This window comes from Varroa jacobsoni, unplaced genomic scaffold (assembly GCF_002532875.2).
Source record: "Varroa jacobsoni isolate VJ856 unplaced genomic scaffold, vjacob_1.0 contig03461, whole genome shotgun sequence".
Lineage (NCBI taxonomy): Eukaryota > Metazoa > Arthropoda > Arachnida > Mesostigmata > Varroidae > Varroa > Varroa jacobsoni.
The window spans coordinates 1-21284 of NW_019215025.1; the positions used below are offsets into that span (position 1 = coordinate 1).

Genomic DNA, 21284 nt, shown 5'->3' on the forward strand with positions numbered 1-21284 from the left:
ATATATAGTTATCTTAAGATTGCTCTTATGAACAACAGTACACTAATAAGAAGTAAAAGAACTCCCCGGTTAAGTATCGCTTGACTTTTTGTTTATCTTCACGAAAGGATCACAGCACAGCCGTGTGCGTGCCAGCTGCTCAACTCGATCGTTTACTATTTGGCAGGCCGGCTTCCAATGCTGTCATTGAAAAGCTCACGGCCGGTATAGCGAACTTAAACAAAGAAACAAAAAGATTTAGCCTATGGGAAATTACGAATGTCTCCTTCCGTTTTACGTATTTTTGACGAGTGCGTCTGTGTCTGACGTTGCAATGCACTCAAGTTACGAGATCACAGACGCTATCTATCGTCAGCCGACGTCATTGTTAAACGATATCTGGGTCGGCATTCGTCGGACGGGAACGACGATAGGCAGGTAGCGTAACTGGATCAGCTTGGCGCTTTGTTGGTCGCACAATTTGCCTTTCCTACCCTGTCAGCAGGTTTTGTCTCGACTTGCCTGTACGTCTGCAAAGACAATGATGTAGTTCAGCTAAAATGTCCCCTATACGAAATAAGTGTTTTTTTTTTTCAGAAATGAAGCCTTGCAATGAGTTCCACTGGGCTAAACGCCAAAGACTTTCTCAGCTGTACCGTGGCAAACTAAATGTCAGTCAACAGCGAAAGGACGTATGGCCACCTGTCACTGCTCCCGTGGCTAATTCGACTTAGTTTCATTGTCATATCATTGTACACCCGTTTGGCCCGTTCACCTTATGCAGAAATACAAAAGCTATTTGTTAAATTTAACAACAGATATTTTCAACAATCGTCGTATAGGCGAAGTGTAATATCTATTCTTCCTTTCTTTTTTTCGACAAGAGGCAAAAGTAAGCGAACGTTCCTCGACTGAACGTTCATTATGGGTCTAATTCACACCATCGTCTATCTCTTACCCTAAATCTCTTGTACTTGTTTTTGCTTCTACTTTATTTGTGCTCTATTTTTCTCAGGTGCATTTCATGAAATAGGTGGGAAAGTGGCTATATATTCTAATTTTTGATTCTACATGCGCAAAACCCTGATTTTCCCATACACGTCAAAGCAATAAGGGCTACCTCAACAAGGTCGTTTTCCTTCTCGATCAGCATCGTAGAACAAAGAATGTTAATGCATATTAGACATATATATATATTGTTGATCGTATGGGGCTGAGCATCTCGGTTTTTTTGTATATTCTTAACTTGACGAATATATGCTACGCATCCACCCTCGGCAGGTACGATGTTTCCATATGAACTACATCTTACATGTTGTAAGGCGATATTATAGCGAGTAGAAACATACCGGCGACAATAAACAGCTTTGTCTTTGTTTGGAATAAAAACAACTCTCATCTGCTACGCTCACTCTATCCTTACTATTTTTACGCAATATTTTATAAAGTTGCGGTTTTTCTCTTTCGTTACAATGTGATTTCGCCACGAGACGGATTCAGTGTCGACAGAATCATCGACTCGCCACCTGATGATACAGGCGACAGGCGCTCTAGGACAGAAGTAGCGGCAGGCGCAGCGATAGCAATAGTACAGGACATTTGAAAAGAAGTTGTCCATTTGTACTTCGAACTTTACGCATGAGCCGCCGTCATGCTCGATCATTATCCGAATGTTAACATGTCGTCAGTGAATAACATCCAGGGCCGGTCGGGAACCGTGTTTAAATTTTTATACACCGAAACACACAAGGAATGGGATCGGCTTTAGTGAGAAACAACGCTTAAGAAGTGTTTTGTCCGTAGTATTAAATGACCGATTTTTAGCCAAATGCAATGGAATCAGGTAAAATAGTTTCAAATAGGAGTAGATTTCAGCACTACAAATTGAATGCAATGATTTCCGGATAGATGTAATGAAAGCTGTCCACCGAGACTTGTATATATATACCGAAACATATACGATAAACTATTTAGTGACAGTTAACGCCCCAATTTGCCTAAGACTTCGGAGAAAATATCTGAATATAGAAATCAACAGTCAGTGCTATAGGTTCCCCTCTATCACTCATTCATTGTATTATATATATATATATATATATATATATATATAGAACATGGTAATAGTAAAGGTCTCTTGGTAACCATCTAAACTTGTTGGAAGCTCCAAAAGTGTAGATATATTAGCCTTTGGTAATAAACTTAGGCAATCGGACAGTTACCGGACTGAAAGTCGGGACGCCTCTAAAAAAATTAAGTAATATGAGTAGTTTAATAATAAAGTAAGTTGACATTGAAGTATTGACAGATCAAAGGGTGACAGGTCGGCTGATGGGTTAAAATGGTAATTCCAACCTGCTGAGCCCTAGATTTATTTGTCACGTTCACTGATTGGCTTTGCAGTACTACCATATAGATAGTTAAGTTTTTAGGCTTTTGAGGTCCATATACAACTGAGCATTCCCGAGCTAGCTGGTGAGCGTCGTCGGCTTCAACGTAGGGCCATACAGTTTTAGATTTATAATCAACTGATGAACATAAGCTTAAGTGATAAGCAAGAGCGTTTCGGCACCTCTAAAAATAGACATATTATAAAGTCTGCCATTTCAAATAATCTCGATCAATAAAACATTATCCGACGATGACGTTTCATTGGATTAGAAACCTAAAAATTGTAACAGCTCACTCATTTCATGCTATATTTATTGTCTTATTTGTGCCCATAGGCAAAGCAATCATGAGACCTTTATAGACATACAATAAAATATTATATGTACGTTTAAACTACCTAAAGGATTTTCATTTTTCATTTCTACCTACAAACATACTATATCGGTAGATTTAGTGGCATCGCCAGCTAATGCGCCCAATTTAAGTTACCGAAATAACTTTTTGACATTTTGAACGTACGGAAAAGCTTATCCAAGTAGTCGGTTTTTCATCAGCACGGGCCAAATCAGACAGTATTCACAATCGGCGGATAAGTTTTCGAGAAGTTAAACACTAGAAAAGATAACAAAACTCTCTTTAATCACACAATGTGCGTAGCGTTTTGATCAATGAGTATAATAGATATTCATTGATCTTTTTGACCTCGATATTTCGATACGATAAGTTGGGTTTAATCTCTTACTATATGCACCGCTATCCGTGGGTTACTAATTCTAGCCCGTATAAGTTTCGCTCGTTGCAAAATTATATCTACGCCCAATTTTCCAGCTCCATTGGTATCTGCTTAACGGGCTAAAATTGCACCACTATCTACAAATCGCTGATGGATCTTCTCAGGGCGAAACACAGAACAGCGAATGAACAACAAAGACATTCCTGAGCTTTCAGTAGCAGCCGCGGCAGCAGCCGCAGTACTCTTGCTGAGTGTTGCCTCCTGCCTTCACGTGGTCCTAGTGCGAAGTAGGCACTGTGCCTTCTTTGTCGATCTAGCACTATCTATCGTAGTTCAAGCATCGAAAGAGAAAAAATAGGCGGCTGGCTACGTTAAACAGGTTTGATTGGAGAAGCCAAGCACTCACTCAAAGCTAAAATGAACAAAGCTGTTCGTGAGGTCTTCGACGACGTGTGAAGAGCATTTTCACAAGATTCTTACTCCCCTGGTAGTACAGTATCAGTAATAGCTCGTCTATCTTTGCCCATTCCACAGAGCGATTCAAGCTCGCAAAGATCATTGATGCGTTCCATTGCACTCGGGCAAATAGAAATACGAGGATGGCCAAACAATCAAACCAGGTTTTTCATGCCGATAATTGCACGGGGCCAGCTAATAGGGAAAACGCTAAAATACGCAGATATGAAATTTAGGTATAACATTTCAGCTATTCAACATGTCTAGCTTTTTTTTTTTTTTTTTTTTTTTCTTTAATTTAACGTAGTTCTTGTGGGATACTGTTGTTAAAAGATCGTATGGATTCATAAAGCGTGTTTCACTATAGCTTTTATAAGAAAAGTATGTAGTCTCAGAATCAAATGAACCAAACATTCTCTCTATTACTAATTAAAAACCACACTTCGAATTCACCTAGAAATGAGCGTATATTTGCTTAGAAGCCAACCTGATAATTACAGTCATAAAGTATGCACCTTAGAGCTGAATATATTTTATCTGCACTTCGTGAAGTCGTACAAAACGGCTAAAAATGGCTCATACGGGCCATCTTTGATTTCATATCGTACCAACATTCATAGGCATCTTAAGCATAATTATAAGAATTAACTATAAGGCTATGAAGTGGAAACGTGGCTATTAATGAAGGACGTGATGGTCAAAAAAAAAAAACAGAAAACATCTAATTTCGGCTTGCAGAAGTCAAAAATAGAGCAACTGGAATGCCAAAACGGTCTAATGCGCTAACACCTGCCACTCTGTACGACCTTTCATTTTCTAAGCAATGGCCAATTTGGTGCAGGTGCACTCAAGTGTAGCACAGTCCTTACAAATTTTTACTCTTTACCAAAGTGACCTCGACTGCCCACACAATTTAGGTAGTGCTTTGCTGAGTAATTTAGGCTCCTAGAGTGAGACGTTTAAAATACGCCAATTTGTCCTCATGCGATTCTTCCCATGAGCTACTCCCGGATGAGGCTTCATTTGTATCGTCTGCACTGGAGTCACAGCTTTTCTTCCACTTAATAAAGCCGCCTCTAGAGTCTTCATTGCTTGATGCAGCGGAGTCCTCTTCCGTGTAGTCTTCAGAATATGAAGCATTTTCTTCATCCGTATATTGCGAATCCGACGACTCAGAGTCATAGGCGAAACCAGCGGATAGAATGAAACATATAAGGCCCACGCTACACAACAATCGCATGTTCACAGCGGATATTGTTTTCGTTCTTCCGTCGACTATCAAGGCCGGCTTTCCACTCCCTAACCAGCTGTCTTATACGATGCACTATACAGTTATCACAATCAAAAGATATTCTGTTGCTATAGAACATCCACGCTCAGAAGCAGAAATGCAGGTCAAGATTCTCAGGCGAGGTAATAACTACTGGAATTAGAGATGTAGTTCTCAGCCTGTTTACGCCTATAAGCACCACCTCACGTACCGGCATAGTCATTAAGTATATAGCCATTTACAAAAATAATTAACTAGGCAATACAATTTGCTCGGTCGGCCAGAATCGTGCCTTTCTACTTACGCATAGGCAACGCATTATTACTGCGTACAGTTTATTAAGCACGTAGCTCATATTCAACGAGAGCGAATTAAAATTGCCATTTAACAAAACACAGAAAAATGTATTAGCTTGAAGGCTTAATTCGAATTCTGTCATTGACTGCCACCTCTGAAGACAGGAGCGCGAAAAAGGTAGGAACTGATAACTCAGGACAAGTTTGACAGGTTGTACTTACTTCAACGAATCAATAGCGGCTCCCGCCAGCAGTGAGACAATATTTCCTGACGTAGCACTAAAAAGTTCGCACATATACAGTGGTGTTTTCGTTTCGAGGTTAACGTTAAATATCGTGTGTAGGCCATCCTAACGATGTTGAATGAAACTTCCTTCTGAGTGAAATAGTATACATTTGATGGGCTTTCGTCTTCAGATCGCTGACCCTGTAATTATAGGTACACTCTTTTCAATCTGGAACGATCTGACTTTGTGTGAATCGTGATCAATGCATAATAACTGAAAATATGGCTTTATTTTTCGACGAGGTTGTCACTTGCAACATCGTTTCCTTCGAAGAGTTTCACTTAATTAACAAAATTGTTTATTTGCTCTAAATTGGTTATTAGTATGCTTTGTTTTAGCGAAGATTGTTAACATAACAACTTAATGTAGGCTTCGCAGTGACACAAACAGTCGAAACTAACTTTCGACGTGCACAGTCCGCTAAGTTATGCTTCAATCTTATCTGTTGGCCTAGTCATATTTCAGGAGCTCAGAGCGTTTAGGGCTTACTCTATGTTTACGAATAGAATATAGGTTCCAATATTAAATGCGAAACCTATATGCCCTTTGTCCCGTAGGCTGCACAGGCACACAAGCACGCAGAGTTTTTCGGGCTCGTCTTCCTCGTAGCCCGACCCAGGAGTACATAAACCTGTCGAAGGAATGGTAGCGGTAACAAAGTATCAAATCAGACACAGCAGGAATATGGATCTGTATAATTGAGCCATGCCCTGACGGACCACAGTGTACCTTCTGCTGCTGCTAGTGCGGAACACTTTGCAGTCATTATCAATCGATGAAAATGAAGATATGATAAACCTTTATTCAGACAAGGATAGCTGTCTCTACATCTGAAACAGACGACGGCAGTGAAAGCTGACCTTGTGCACAAATCTAGCTATAACAAATATCTATCTACCTCTCTATCCACAAATGATGCAGTTAAAATCAAGGTCTAGTCTAAAAACATTCGTATAGAACAGATCATTATCTACAGATTAGTTACTCAGCGACGACGAATCAGGCTAAGTATTATCTAGATCATTCACCCCTGATCATGTCGTACATAAAGTAAAAGCGCGTTACGTATTAGGTTTTCTTTTACGATACAATGCATAACGTATTAGCATCTTGTGCTACAATACGGGACCCAATTTCCATGCAAATCTCTGTCGTATTGTAAATGTATGCTAAAGTTTCATTGATTGATCAATTGAAACGGCAAACGTTTCTGATACCTTTTTTGTTTCATTATTTGCTGAGGCAAATAGGTTATTTTGCGGCGTGTAGGGCGTGAACTACTCAAAGTCAGCTCAAAAACAGGCTCAAATGTAGCCTGAAGGGTGCACGTTACTTCGGTCATGCATCGTCGGCTGATGAAAATGTCACGTGGCACGCAGACGATTCATTAATTGACGAGATGAGCTGCGAACGCCATACCTCTATGGGATTGTTTTTTTTTGTTTTTTTTTTTTTAAATAACGAATCTGCTTGCCTCGAAACTGAACAAGTCGATATATAATAGTAATCATAATCCCAGCCTTACATGGCAAGCGTCGTTGGAGCCGCCCTGCAAGGCGTGATTCCTCTGTATTTGTCATATACATCAGATCCTGTTTCGCTAGTCCACGGCATTTTTTTATTATTGGCAAACGAAATTCGTAACGGCTTATGGTTGTGCTCATGAGATAACACGTTAACTACGTGCAGTACATGTTCATTCATCTATAGTACTGCTTTATAGATACTATATAAATACGTTTATAATGATAATGTTTTGAATATTTCGGCACTTAACGAATGCTTGCAATGGGATGGCAATGACACAGTTATTGCGGCCGTTAGATATAAACAATCCTGGATGCAAGCTCATGGTTGCCTCTGATGAAAACATTTTACACAACCCAGAAATGTCCTCCATCGGTTCTCAGCGGTCAAATTGGTACATTTATTGTGTATTTTGTCTTTCGGAGAAACCTACTATCGATATGTTCACATAAGGTAGTTGCTAAAAAAAAACGTAAAACGCTATACAAATCCCGGGAAATCCCTGCAGCTTATCCATTTATCTAGCTTCACGAATCAATTCAGCCTTTTGGAAGATAATTTCTAGACGATTCGACAAAATATCTTTAGTAATTAAAAGCCATAAGAAAGGTACGAGAATGTTTAGTTGCATTTTCTATATCGTAAACCTTTAAATGGCCATTATGAAAGAACAGTCACTTGACTTGCCTTGGCCTCCTGTAACGCCTCTAGAAGGTTGTCTACTGTTTGAAGTCCATGCGTCAGCCTACACGGCTTCTTGACATTAAGCGTAACAGCATAGGAGGCCGTCGGGACATTACCTAAAGATGCCTCTCCAACTATACGCTGTCCATGTTACATTACGCGTGTAGATCTTTGTAATGGCAGGCATTACCACGACGTTGTCTTCTTAGGATAAAGTCCGTGAGTGCTTTCGCCACTGCGGCGTTGAAAAGATTCAATGAACACAGAAATAGATGTAACAATTATGATCAATCATAACAAACGATACAATAGCACTGTATGCTTGGATTTGCAGTGCAACAGCTCGTGGAGGTGTAGGGTACCGATTAAATAAGAAACAGTGCCAAAGACTCAGGGCGTCTGTTCTTCAAGCAGCTATCAATGGAGATGCCCTTAGCTTATCACTTCGACTCGTGATCACTAATTAATTCAGTCGCTTAACGTTAGGGCCTAGGTAATGCATTTTGAAAAACTAGAAATAGAACTATTCCTTATTGCTCCCCTAATTTTTTGTTTAATTTTACCCTATGTCCATTTGTACGAATTAGCCAAACTGTGCATGGTTGCAAGGCTGTCAACGAAACATGGCCTTATGAAATTCTGTCACTGATAATAAGCGAAGTATTATCTGCCCCGTAGAGTTTATACGCGTCCGTCAAATGGGTCTTATTTCCCATAAACGGCGCGTGACGGTTGACGCGCGCTGCAACGCTGGAACTGCTGATGTGCTCATTCAATAAGGCTATGAATTAATTGTCCTTTAATTTGGTAGGTGCTCTCAGTAAACGACTTTAGCCTTTAGGCCAGAACGCAGCTGAGATGTTCGACTAGAAGCTAGCGGCAGGATGACTATGTCTCTTTGGACTTCTTTGCCCTATTCAGTTCTTGTAAGTTTGCTATAAACGAATGGAAACACAATAAACATAAACGAGTTGGAAAAACACGACTTGATAAATGCTTCTCACCCCCCAGGAAACTTATTTTGCCCCTTTTTGCTTTTGCCTTAGTAACGTTTAGGCGGCGGTTGTTTGGATACGGAACTTTTAGGCAAAAGGAAGTGCCGCAGCGATTGGCAGTTCCTAGAAAAGCTAGCTGACGTAGATTATCATTAGAATGGCTTCGCACAGTCAGTCATCTTTGCCGCTCACGACATTCGTGTCGCGGGGAGATATTTTGAGCTTTAAGTAACACGAACTCTACTAGTTCACGATATCGTCTCAGCTTGTCGAATAGACAGAACATTCTTCCGTTTTAAATTTCATGAGTTTTTTTCTTAGAAATGTTGATGTTTTTTGATTAGGCCGACATCGACGAAATGTATTTTGAGCAAAAGCAATTTGCTACGAAAGAAAGTTCTCATGTAAAACTTACTATCGAACTATTTAAATCAGATGCAATGTTGACATAGCTGAAAAATCTAACTCATAAAGATGCCATTTTGTTCCCTGGGCCACTTCTTTGTTAGATATGGGTTATGAGGTTTGAGATTGTTGTCAGGATAGCATACAGGGGGGTGTTTTTCCCTGTTGATGATAGCTCTCAGTAGCAAAGCAGTTAACGGCTCGTAAGTTTGCGTGTACTTTTTCTATGAACTTTATGTACTTTCTGAAGAGCTCTATGAATCAAAGGTAAATTGTAGCTTAGACAGACGGATTTGACGGGTCATATCGTATACTCGATTCTCTGCCACATTCACCGTTCGTGTCAAGCACATGGCCTGCTTACTTTTTCTGCGACGCCTTTATACGTTCGAACGTAAAAAGTGCGGAGAAAGCGTGTGTTCATGTTAAATGCGTCAGAAACATTTACTAATTGCATGATTCGCCAAGCAACAGAAAACACGAAAACAGCACGAGCGATTCCTCTTCCTATTATATGTGAAGCGTAAGCTTAAGTGGTTCGAATGAACCCCGGCACAGTTCGCTTACCAACGTCAGCTTGTACTTTATGCTGTAACAAAGAAGAAAATACATTGAGATAACAATAATTATGCTATATATTAGTGGCACCGAATTATCTAAATAAGCTGAAATTTATATTTCCTCATGTTAAACTTACTTGAACACGTAACGTAATATTTATCTGGCCCATATAGCGACCCATTATTACTTATCGAAAGGAAATACGTTAAATATTCTATATATGCCGCAATTATTGTTTCGATTTCAGTATCATTCATCACATTTACTTGAATGGATTACGTGAACTATCCTGGTCCCAAATCAACAATTTTAGGCCTTCTGAGAAGTCATACCTGAGCTTCACACTGGTAGCCGGTGATGCGGGCTAGGGATAGGGTGATATTTATACGCGTAATCCATCTATCTTCTCCATTACTTACTTGTGTATAGCTATGAGCAAAAGTGGATAAATCTAACGAATACTTGCTGGATTTCTAACGACAATATGCAGATCGATCGTTGTTAAATACCACTTTGATTTGGCACTGACTTAAAACTAACGAAAATATCAGAGTCGACAAGAGCTGGTCAATCCGATTTTCGGTGGGTTTCGGTTGAGATTAACTTAAGGGTAAAGGCATCAATACTGCCTGAACAACCCACTTTTCAAATAGATGAACAGTTGATGAACATCGTTCCGTTAGATACGAGAAATGGCAGGTGGCTGCTTCTCGCCCATGCGCTACAGACCATCAATAGATTTTAAATCACCTTAGCATAAGACAAAACGATGTCATCAAAACGTCTCCGCTCTAACCGGACGGCGAAGGGGGAGGTTACACAGGCATATATTACATATACAAAAAGCAATAACATAACTTTAACCTGAGAGGGCTTACTTAAATTAGGAAGTCATGACTTTCTATCTTTTTAGACCGAAAGAAACCTCTTATACTACGGTAAGTTCATACGTTTGAAAGCTGACTTTGGTGACTGTCGAGCAAGTGAATTTCGTATAATTAGTATATGAAAGTTATTAACGAGCAGAAGTAAGTCGCACTCTTATATAGGATATAGATACATTTTTTAAATATAGTAAATGAATTAACATTTACGTTTACTGTTTAGCATTTCCTCGGATGGCTGAGTCCCAACAGACGACGTAGTGCGTCTGCACCTGATGTTTAACGTTTAGCCCGAAGTTTAGTATGCAGGCACGTTACCGCTGCACGATCATAAGCATGTATTTTAGATGTAATAAGCCACAAGTCTGCAGTGCGCTGGACGATGCGGACTAACTTTTGCATATTGTATGGATATGAAGTGCATAGAATAACATAGACCGTAACAACCAAATATCACCGCGAAGAACCGCACGCAGGACCCCAGTGGAAGCGCAATGATTGAATATGTAAGAATGAGACATCCGCTACATGAACCCATTATAAAACCATCCTGAACGATAAATCAAGTTGCTGATAGATGTTACTGAACACATGGTAGATACGATTCGTAGTATTATTTGTATACCAAAAATGACAACGGCTTAATAGGGCCATTTGCGGAACTACCGACCCATAACAATGGTGCCTTACACGTAAGCAGGTACTACTCTGCCTGCCGATCCTGTCCTATTTGTAAAGTGTCCTGCATACTTAGGCTTTCATGGCCTCAGTAGACTTTTGAACACTAACTAAAAAACGCAAGATATATTGAGCTTGTTTTTACGCGAGGCTAAAAGCTAAAAAAAAAAGCTCCCACAGGTACGGCAATTATAGAGAAACGCAGGTCAAGTTCAAAGCATTCCGTTGAATCCGTTCGATCATTATAGCCTTTGCCTTGTAACTTTAGCATGACCGATTAACGGTTAGCCCATTTGCTCAGATCTATTGCTCTCCGTGTGTACCGTACACAACAAAATAGTACTAAATACAAAGATAATTTGTGGTTAGGTAACAAGTAGCGCTAGGAATTCAGACAAAACAAATCTTAGTCGTTACCTCACAATATCACAATAAAAAAAATCCAATTCCATTTCTTGCACTGTCCGTGGCGTAATCTTATTAAAAACATATATAACAAGATAATCGTGTCTGAGGAAGTATTTATCTTTTGGTTTACGTACTTTGCTTAGGTGTTTTACTGCCAAGCATATATATGCGAATTTTCAAAATTATCCATACTTAACGGGATGAAAAATGATTTAGCATTATTGTCAATCCATTGTGAGCTCATATCTCGTTTACGGATACGCACCCTACATCTAAGAAACTCTGCAATTCACTTAACTTCATTTAAGTACATGGTAAGCCATGCATTTTATCTTTGTGTTAAGTGTGTCTCTCGGGATTGTTTCACTAAATAAGTTGACATCTGTCGCATGAAGGAATCTAAAACTGCCACCATTCATCCTTTCCCCGAAGTTGCTCTAACTTTTCGTTTACGACACTCGCGTGCTTACGATCTATTCGCGTCAGCGGATGCCTCTGCCATCTCTTAGATACGACATTAATCATATGAAAGTCTATCTGGCACACTGGGTTTGTCATTTACCAGACGTCACGTATATCTGTAAAAGAAGTTCTGAAGCGAACTTCAACAGCATACGGCGTCATCCGTAGTGGTGTTTTCGCTGAACAGTTGCTTTGGGCAGGAACATCAACCGTGGATTTTCCAAATACCAACTTTGTAAATTCGACTGTACTTTTGCAGATATATATTAAATATGACATTTGATTAGATGACATAAGAAACCGCTATTCTTTCGTCGAAGTACTTTTTTTTGTGATGCCTAGGGTTTTGAGGCCGACACAGTAACTACAGCAGATAAATTGCATAGATACTAGTAATATCATATGGCAGCCTTTATTGGTATTGCTCTGTGTTTGTCTACTAAATGCAGGCACATGCGGTTTCATTCATTGTCCAAATCCGGGCGTGGACACTTTGTTTCATGGAGCCAGACGTCTGAATCAGCGTATTACGGCTCACGTAGCGGACGTAGAACACAGACAGCGACACTCCTGTTCCTTCTTCTGCTTCGCGGCCTTCTCCCTGCGATCGAACTATAGACTCTAATAGCCGTTGTCTCTATCGAGAGCACCCAGAGGGCGCTGTCATCCAACAATGTTTTGGTTTGCGCGCCGCCGACCGCGCACCCTTTTGCGAGTGCACCCGCCGCCATGTGTCTTCATCTTGATCGAGAATCTCAGAGGTGTGAATTCAGCTGCATTCTCCTGTATTATTGTTCCTGTTGTTATTGTCGCCGTCGTCGTCGTCGTCGTCGTCGCTATTGTCCTACAGTCTCCCGCCAGCGAATTGAAAGCATACCCTGTCGACAAAGCTGCTGTTGTTGGCATTATTCAGCGCCGGAACAGACGACACGATTCGCCGGGAGTAGCGTTGCAACTGGACGGCAGAGAATTTAGCAGTAGCTACAGCTGAAAGGGCCGAAACAGAATGAGAGAGTGTCCGACACACCCGCACACGTCGCCAGCGCCAGCCAGACACAAATATCAACAGCAACGTGAACGAGACAAAAAATTATAATAACAACAATAATAATCATAATAACGACAAAAAGAACGACAAAGGCGGCAACAGCAAGAGCAGCAACGCTGGTTGTAAGATATTTATAGGTTGTTACAGTAATGAGACATCGTTAACACTGTCGTTGCGGCAGGCGCGCCGGTGTCATAACGGCGCAATAATGATGCGGACGTAATTACGGGATAGCGATTAGCCGTCTTCAGCTACTGTTGCCCTATTCAAACATTATCAGCTGTTAGCTTCATAGAGGTTCCAGGTGTAGCGATCATTTGTTAGACGTCGTTTCCAGCGCGTAATTTTGTGAGTTCTGTGGTTGATGATTTGATTGTTAAACTGATAACGACCAGGCTTTGAGAAAGCCTCTGTTAGGTAATTCGATCCAACTATTAGTGAGTACGTCACCTTTGATCCGTCCATCGATAATAGCGCGGTTCTGTGCGAGTCGTTCGTTCAGTGCCAGATCTAATGCTATAGTACCTGGTATTGTTGTTATTGTGCTCGACGACACAATTATCGCGTTGACGCGACTGCCACCAAAATCCAGCAATCGTTTTCTGCCGCGGTGGTGAGTATGAGTCAAGGAACGACGGTGCTGTCTGTCACACAAATAGAAACTTACTAGATAATGTACAGGTCTCTGTGTCCATCGTTTGGAAACTTTGTGCTAACTATAATATAGATAGATACAGAACATATATATATATATATATATGCATAGGGCTTAGCGACATTATCGAGGTTCGTATGCGAGGTGTCCTTAGAACCAGGTCCAAATTCGTACCAAGGGGTTTAATCTGGACACGAACACTCGTTCGAGTAGACCTGCTTTTGGCCTTTCAGGCTAGAATTATCTCTGTGGTACACTGAATGACTAATTTACAGTTGGTAAGTGGCAAACGTCTACTATTTTCTGTAAATATTGTTTGTATCACGAGTCGTAAGCTAATGACAAATACTCAAGGTCAGCTGTGCAGTAACGTGATTTCGGTGACGATAGCCTAGGTCTCACTGAGATCACTTGGCAGATTCAGCAAGAGTTGCATGTTTTGTGCTATTATTTGACAAAGTCATTTGCTTTGCGTAAGCAGCTTGTACCAATGGATCTCTATTCCAAAGTATCCCGTTTTTTCGAAGCATTTTAATAAAATGTTTAGTTCAGTGGTGCCGTGTCATCGAAATGACTGTTCCCAACAATGTCCCCTACAAATCGATGCTTTCGTTAGCGCAAACTACTTTGGACCGAAATTTTGTCAGCGTCTACCTGTGATAGACATTCGAAGTACTTTTACGAAAAAGTCAGTAGCTTTAAATTTTTATTTAAAATCAAAGTACCTTTTGATTAGTGCTCCTGAAAATTAGCGTCCCAGAAAATCCTAGAAACAATGAGTTACCTACTCTTCACCAGCTTAGTCATAATAGTTCGGCAAATTCAAAAGCCGGACAGCGGGGATCTACGTAGGATTTTTCTTTGCGGAAAATAATGTCATCGAAGGTGGTTGAAAAAGCGTGCTGAATATGCTATAGTTAATCAGTACCCCGGTAAGACATCTTACCACTACGTAGTATTGCAGCAGGACAGCTTTACGGAGTTAAGGCCAAAGCAGCATTAGCTAACTGAAATAGCTAGATTGAATGGCAGATTAGCGCCAGTCATCGAACTAAGACACGAGGTCCGATTATCTTACAGTCTCATATGAGGCGAATCTTTAATAGAAAAATTCTTAATTGACGAATAATTATGAGGGGGCGCGAAACTAAATACATGGGCATTCGAATAGTCGCAGGTTACCTTGTTCTGACTTTTACCTAATATGACTTGCACGGCGCAGTGGATTGAATTGTTTAGCCAGTTGATGTTGACGCCATTGCTGCTGCCGTTACTTGTGGTAGGCTCCTGGTTACTGTCTGTCTCTGCTTTGCGCTATCACTAGTTCATCGCCCGACAAGAGTCAGCACGTCGAAAACGTAACGTTTTTCGCTTTAGAGATAAATCGTCCGCGAATTTATCCGCGTCCTCTTCAATTCAAAATCTTGACGTTTCAGGGAACGAACGACCGTAACACTGAATCTGACACTATTTGATTACTCGATCTAATAGAAGATTTGCGTTTGATCACTTTGTTTTTTCGGACGATTCCACGGATAGGAATACCACAAGTCCGATGTTGCGGAAAACGATCGGTGTTGTGTAATTGCAGCCCCATTCGTATCTGTCACAATGGGTATCTAAAATACAAGCCACTACGTACTCCGTGGTAGAACAATGCTATATATGAAGTAATGTTTCAGTATGTGTTTTAATATCCTAACAGAAATCCATATATCAGGCGCAGTCGTTTCAGCAAAATATCACATGTCCCGATCCATTTGCAATTTAAAGCATTGCAACACGTCGTATCGCTTTTAGCTGATGTTTCCTGATCTAGTATTTATCCCCGTAGATGACCAAGAGTGTAGCTTTGGACTTTTAACTGGCAGGGTCTTTTTAATACGCAGTGTTTTTTTTTTTAGATCGTTGAACTTTATGTTAATTATTTATATTAGTTACTTTGAAAGGTTTTCTACTCAATTTTAATATTTTTGAAAACTGTAAAGGGACGTTCAGGACGAACTACATTTTGGCTAATGTGATGGCCTGTTATATCAAAAGTATCAATTTATATTCTTTTCTATGACATTTCCTGTGATCACTTCGAATATTCAGCTATCTTAACATCTTTTTGTTTCAACCTCAGTTCTGGTTGTCGTCAATCATTCTATATTTTCTCAGATGCATTTCTAAATCAAAAAGTAAGTAAAGGAAGTTCAAACATCAAGTAGGCCGTGAGATGGATAAATTAAACAATTGCCACCAATTTGTTAAACCGTACAGACGATGTGGGAACATCCGTGACATCGAACATTACCGAAAGCATTTAACTGATCTTAAGATGCCTCTGTCTATGCCATCTTCGATGAGTACCAGCAGCCCTTCGTTGATCATCTAGCTGATGTTTCGCTTATATTCTTAGGGAGGGAAAAAGCGATATCTATCTAAATAATGTGCGCCCACACGCTTAGCTCCGTTGAAAGACCAACATTGACCAAAATAAATTGGTCTTCTACGTGCGAGCGGATACAAGATATGATGAGAGGATTGACGATGGCCTGGGTTACATTGCAGTGCTTTTCTACGTAGAGTTTACCTAGCATTTGGTTCCAGAGCTTTCTCTAGTTCTCATTTCACCGTTCGATTGGGCGTTACAATAGCTAACATTCGCACCACATTACATTAATTGCAGCCACACTGACGAACCCGAAGGACAGCAGAAAACCATTGCGCTAACTAGCATCGGCAGCAAAATCATCGAAAAGACGTGTAGGCTTATAGGCAGTAGTTGTGCCTTGGATAAGCATCGAACATATTTTACGCGGAGTTTCACCAAAACTTAAAAATGTGTGTGCTAATATTTTATATGAACCCGGGCGAGAGATCGCCGTCAGGTTACAAGCTGATCTTGTTGAGTATCCGAGATGAGCTATTTACGCGACCCACAGCGCATGCTCAGTTCTGGCAGAAGAACCAGGATGTCATTGGAGGTCAGTTCGGTAATTGTCATTTAAACTAATCCTGTTTATAGGTAAACGTCAGTCGTTGGAGACACTGAGATAAGCGAAACGACGATGACATCAAGCAACGCAATAGCGCAAACATTCAAAAATATGAATAAAATGTCTTACATTAGTCCATCTATTGACAAGCTGATATATCTATTCACTGCGGTGTGTCACTTAGTATTCACTCGCTAACTGCGTCGCTGTACTTTTGTGAAATAAATTATTATTTTTATTGGCCAAAGCAGTAAACATTTCTACGGATATGTCTAAGGTTCAGACTTAACTTATTTAGTTGTTTTCTGGAGCACCGAACTGTTTCGTTTAACAACAACTATAGACATTTTCGTCTGCTAATGTTATCTATCGCAAAGCCTACTGATTCTAAATCTGGACGTTTAGTAAGTTACTTTGTTGCCGTGAAATGTTCACTACGATACAACAGGTATGGATCTTGAGCCTGGCCGAGAAGGCGGTACGTGGTTGGCCTTTCACCGAAACGGCCGTTTTGCTTCTCTACTCAATGTTCTTCAGAAGACCAATGACGTTCAGGCCAATAAACGGGGACGGGGTTTCTTGGTTGTGGATTTCCTTAAAGGAACTGTTAAACCCAGTAGATATGTTCAGGTGAGGAACGTTCCAACATTTGAATTGGCTCACTATTTACGATAGCCCGTACCTTTTGCTCTGAAATAATACTATTTGAAAGTATTTGGTTCGATGTAAGTAGGTTTGTATTTGAGTTCATTTACGAATGGCTCTAACAGGTAGTGCAGTACATAGCTGCGTGGTCGCTTATTACTTCACCGGAGCCCGTTCTATGCTACACATTGCCTAAAATGATTTTTTTCTACTTTCAAATCGGATTGGCTGTCAAATGCAAACGGGTTCTACCTTAAGCAGGACCCTGTGTTTTATAGACTGAGCAAGCCAAGAGCACTCTATTTTCATTGGCTCTCTTATATTTAACTCGAATAAAGAGAAATTTACGCCGAAAACGGTTTCCAACTACAATTTGTATTTGAACCGATTACGAAGATAGCGGAAAAACATTGCTTAAAACAGCAAAACGGGTTTTTTGATATTTTCGAATATCTATATTTCTGGACACATATCCTGGGAAATATGCAGCAAAAAAATTGAATAGCTCGTGTACAAGAGGGTGCAAGTTTGTTTTTCTTCTTTAACCTCTTATGCTCATATAGTCACTTCTTTTTTTGTATTCCATTTTTCCCTTCTTGAAGCAAAGCCAGAACTGAATAATAGGACACTGGCTGACCGATTTTCGTGTGCGTGACACAAGTCGTTAACTTTTCAGGCTCTATTATACCTTTTTTAAAAAAGGCTAAATGTATGATGTCAGCAAGAAAAGTATGAGAAATCTCGTCTTATTTCTTTTGCGGTAGTAGAATAAGTCCATCTAATTTATTTCAATAGTAATCAGATAAGCTTATTAACAGTCGCTGTACGAGAGCCGGGAGGAGTTCAACGGTTTTACAATTGTCTGCGTTGATCTGAAGGAAGGCCGGGGCGCATTCATGTGCAACAAGTCCCAACTGGGCGTACAGTTAATTGAAAAAGGTCAGTGGCAATGAATAGAATGTAATTTGGGATAAATTATTGCTCCGTACGTAGCAGTGGCGATATCTACTTTCTAATTCTAATTCGTGTTCAGTGAATATCCGATATCTTATTGAGCAGGCTATTACGCATTTGGCAATAGCATACTACCCCGAAACTGGCCAAAAGTGGATGCGGGAAAGAGACTTTTTCAAGAAGCAGTTGAAAAGAACATCAAATCTGAACGAGAGCTTGAGGAGTCGCTGTTCGAAATCATGAACGATAGTACCTGCTACGGCAACGATGAGTTCATGCGACGTCAAACAGGTAGGCATTTGCTATCTTAATTCTACGAGACTGGATATTTCAGCAAAGCGATCCTCTAGACTATGTGAGCCGGACCAGTCGTCAGATACTGAACAATCATGAGATATCGTCCTTGCAAAATCAAGCGGACCGGCGGTTATTATCATAATTTTCTTATTACTGTCTCCGTTATGGTTGACTGGGAACTAGTATTTATTCCTCGTACAATTCAGCCGACATACTTACAACTCTGTTCGAAAGCTTACCACATTCGAAAGGACTCTGATCCGTCTAAGCTATTGTATAGACATAATTCGGAGCTGAAAATAATGCTCAGATGTTTTCAAGTGGTTGAAATAGTATCTACCAAGGACCAATGACAGAATTCGCATGCCCCACGTATGAATTTTGCGCGTTCTACAGCAGTTAAAAAACGCTGGCTGAACTCAGTACCACTGTATCAAATACTTAAAAGCGAGGCTTGATATACGCAGACAGGATTCAGATAGAGCCTCATAAAGATACATTTTAAAAAAAATGTTCGTTGCTATACGTCGAGTGAAAAATATACATTCCCTGCAATGTTACACAAAAAAAAAATTAAAACAAATAGATTAAACCATATTAGCAGTTATTTATCTGCAACCATTTTTGAATTGCTTATGGTGCAACACTTCTTCCGCAAATTTCAACTTACAGATGAGCCCGAAGAAATTCTCAACCTTCGAAGTTGCTTGAAGTTCTACATTCCTAAATACGACTACGGCTCGCGGACCCATACCGTGGTTTTAATTCGAGGTGACAACAGTGTTTTGTACGTCGAGAAAACTGTCGAGGACGGCAAGTGGGTTGAAAGGAAGACTGAGTTCAAGGTCGATGTCTGATTACACACAGTGAAGTTATAGGACAAATCGCCCATCTTGTCAAACGTTTTGGCCTGCGCCCCTCATCATAACTAGTTTATTGTCGTCGGTTATCGCTTGCCCCGTAAATCTTTAGCATAGCTTTTAACTGTTTTACAATATAGGCTATAATAATAATGATAATAGACAATGCAGGCAGTCCTGCATTTGACATTGATTGTTACAGATAGTTTAGCACATTGGTTAGCTACATAGTTATGACGTATCGCTAGGCTAGAGTTAACAAATATACCGTTTGCGTACCTTAAATAACCATTTCAAATGTAAGCCTATTTTTCTCTTACCCAGTGAGCGATAAGACATCTGGGTCTCGATATCAAAAATGCGAAAGTGTTAACGAAACGTCATTGAACGTAAGAGTCGCAATCGGTATATAGCACAAACAGTAATCGTGAAATTATTGTAAGTAACTTGTCCAATATGCTTAGCTAAACATGGTTGTATATGAGCTTTTTACTAATATACAAAATGCAGAGTGTGAATTTTAGGCCACATCTGTTGACGACAGAAGTCATGGAACTTTATGGGATAGTGCCGTGAGGATTAACGTATGTTTGGTAGATGAAGGCTACGTTTGATGCATTAATGAACTGTACAAATTCCGCAATGGAGCTCGCGTCCGAAGAAATCGGTGCGATCCTTCAATAGACAAAGGGATCTCTACTAAGGTTTAGTTTAACTAAGTATTTAACATTAGAATCGGAGAAGCTGTCGAAGTACACAAATCTGATAACACGTCCCTGAAAGTTACACACATACATAATAAAAAGAAAATACAAAATACGGAGTAACAAAAAACAACCAAACTTGTTCTTACGTTATTATTTAGCGCAAATAGTCTTTCAGTTAGTACTGTCAAAAAGCAGTCGTGTCTTACTCAAATGGCAAAATATATTCTACATGTAGACATGTTTGTAATGACACATCGTTTTAACATAATCTTTATTATATGCGAATTGAAGAACATATGACTATATTATATAACTGTTGAAACGATAAAGCGAGATACGTTTGTAACGTATGTAAGTTTCGGTAATAAAGCACAAAAGAAATGGATATTAGGACTGAAGTGAAACAATCCGCTTCATCCATTTGTAAACATAGCACGAAATCATTTGAAAGAGTCCTTACAATGGTCTATCCCAAATTCATATAGAGAGATTCCATCATTTTTTTTCATTGGCTTTATTGAATTTGTATAAGTGTTTAGAAAATACTTATATCCCTATATTGCTAAAAGATGTTCGCAAATAGCACGCTAATTTACAAGAGGCAGCCTTTACATTTAAGTTTAGATTGGTGGATATGAAGTTACGACGTATCTATCTAACAGCTTTACGATCGGATATAGGTGATAGCGTGCAATCAATGCGATCCCCTTTAAGACAGTATGCACCCGTTACAAAGATCAGTAGAACGTTCTCTTTATTATAATTCAGCGCTTTACATGGGGCAGTTTTCGACAAAAGAAAAGACGCGCCTGTATTATTAATCTTACCTCGATGAAAATTTTGTAGCTTTGCCATGAATCTGATCTTAAAATGAAAAGGCATTTAATGTGTCCAGTAGTAATTTTCTATTGGCAACTCACTCTATTATAAAGTGCAACAACTAACATTTTCAATAGGAAAGGATAAACCCGACTGGTTGTTCCATCTCTTCTATAGGAAGCCTCTCTTCTATAGGGGAATGTTTTAGATAAACAAAATTGTTCGAGATAGGATCGCGGATCTTTTTGGACACTTCACGAGGCGTCTCCATGAGACGTGCATAACTTTCTTAAATTTCAAAG

The 21284-nt window shown here is 39.9% G+C and overlaps 1 protein-coding gene across 5 annotated transcripts; it reads left to right on the top strand.

The window, feature by feature from the left end:
* The first annotated feature begins 10950 nt into the window (after nucleotides 1-10950).
* On the top strand, nucleotides 10951-20606 carry Tango2 (transport and golgi organization 2). 5 transcript variants are annotated; one of them, XM_022854467.2, is made up of 6 exons: nucleotides 10951-10971; nucleotides 16391-16697; nucleotides 17149-17330; nucleotides 18164-18284; nucleotides 18405-18590; nucleotides 19269-20606. In XM_022854467.2, the coding sequence occupies exons 2-6, from the start codon at nucleotides 16544-16546 to the stop codon at nucleotides 19451-19453; spliced, it is 828 nt and encodes a 275-aa protein (XP_022710202.1). In that variant the 5' UTR covers nucleotides 10951-10971; nucleotides 16391-16543; the 3' UTR covers nucleotides 19454-20606. The 5 variants fall into 5 exon arrangements, with proteins under 5 accessions (XP_022710202.1, XP_086829526.1, XP_022710200.1 ...); XM_086973400.1 differs by lacking the exon at nucleotides 10951-10971 and adding an exon at nucleotides 11608-13183; XM_022854465.2 differs by lacking the exon at nucleotides 10951-10971 and adding an exon at nucleotides 13190-13674.
* Nucleotides 20607-21284: the final 678 nt, after the last annotated feature.

Coding starts and splice junctions, on each gene's coding strand:
- Tango2 (XM_022854467.2), top strand. CDS start 16,544: ATGTGTGTGCTAATATTTTATATGAACCCGGGCGAGAGATCGCCGTCA. Junction 17,331..18,163: donor AACCCAGTAGATATGTTCAG/GTGAGGAACGTT, acceptor GCTTATTAACAG/TCGCTGTACGAGAGCCGGGA. Junction 18,591..19,268: donor GTTCATGCGACGTCAAACAG/GTAGGCATTTGC, acceptor TTCAACTTACAG/ATGAGCCCGAAGAAATTCTC.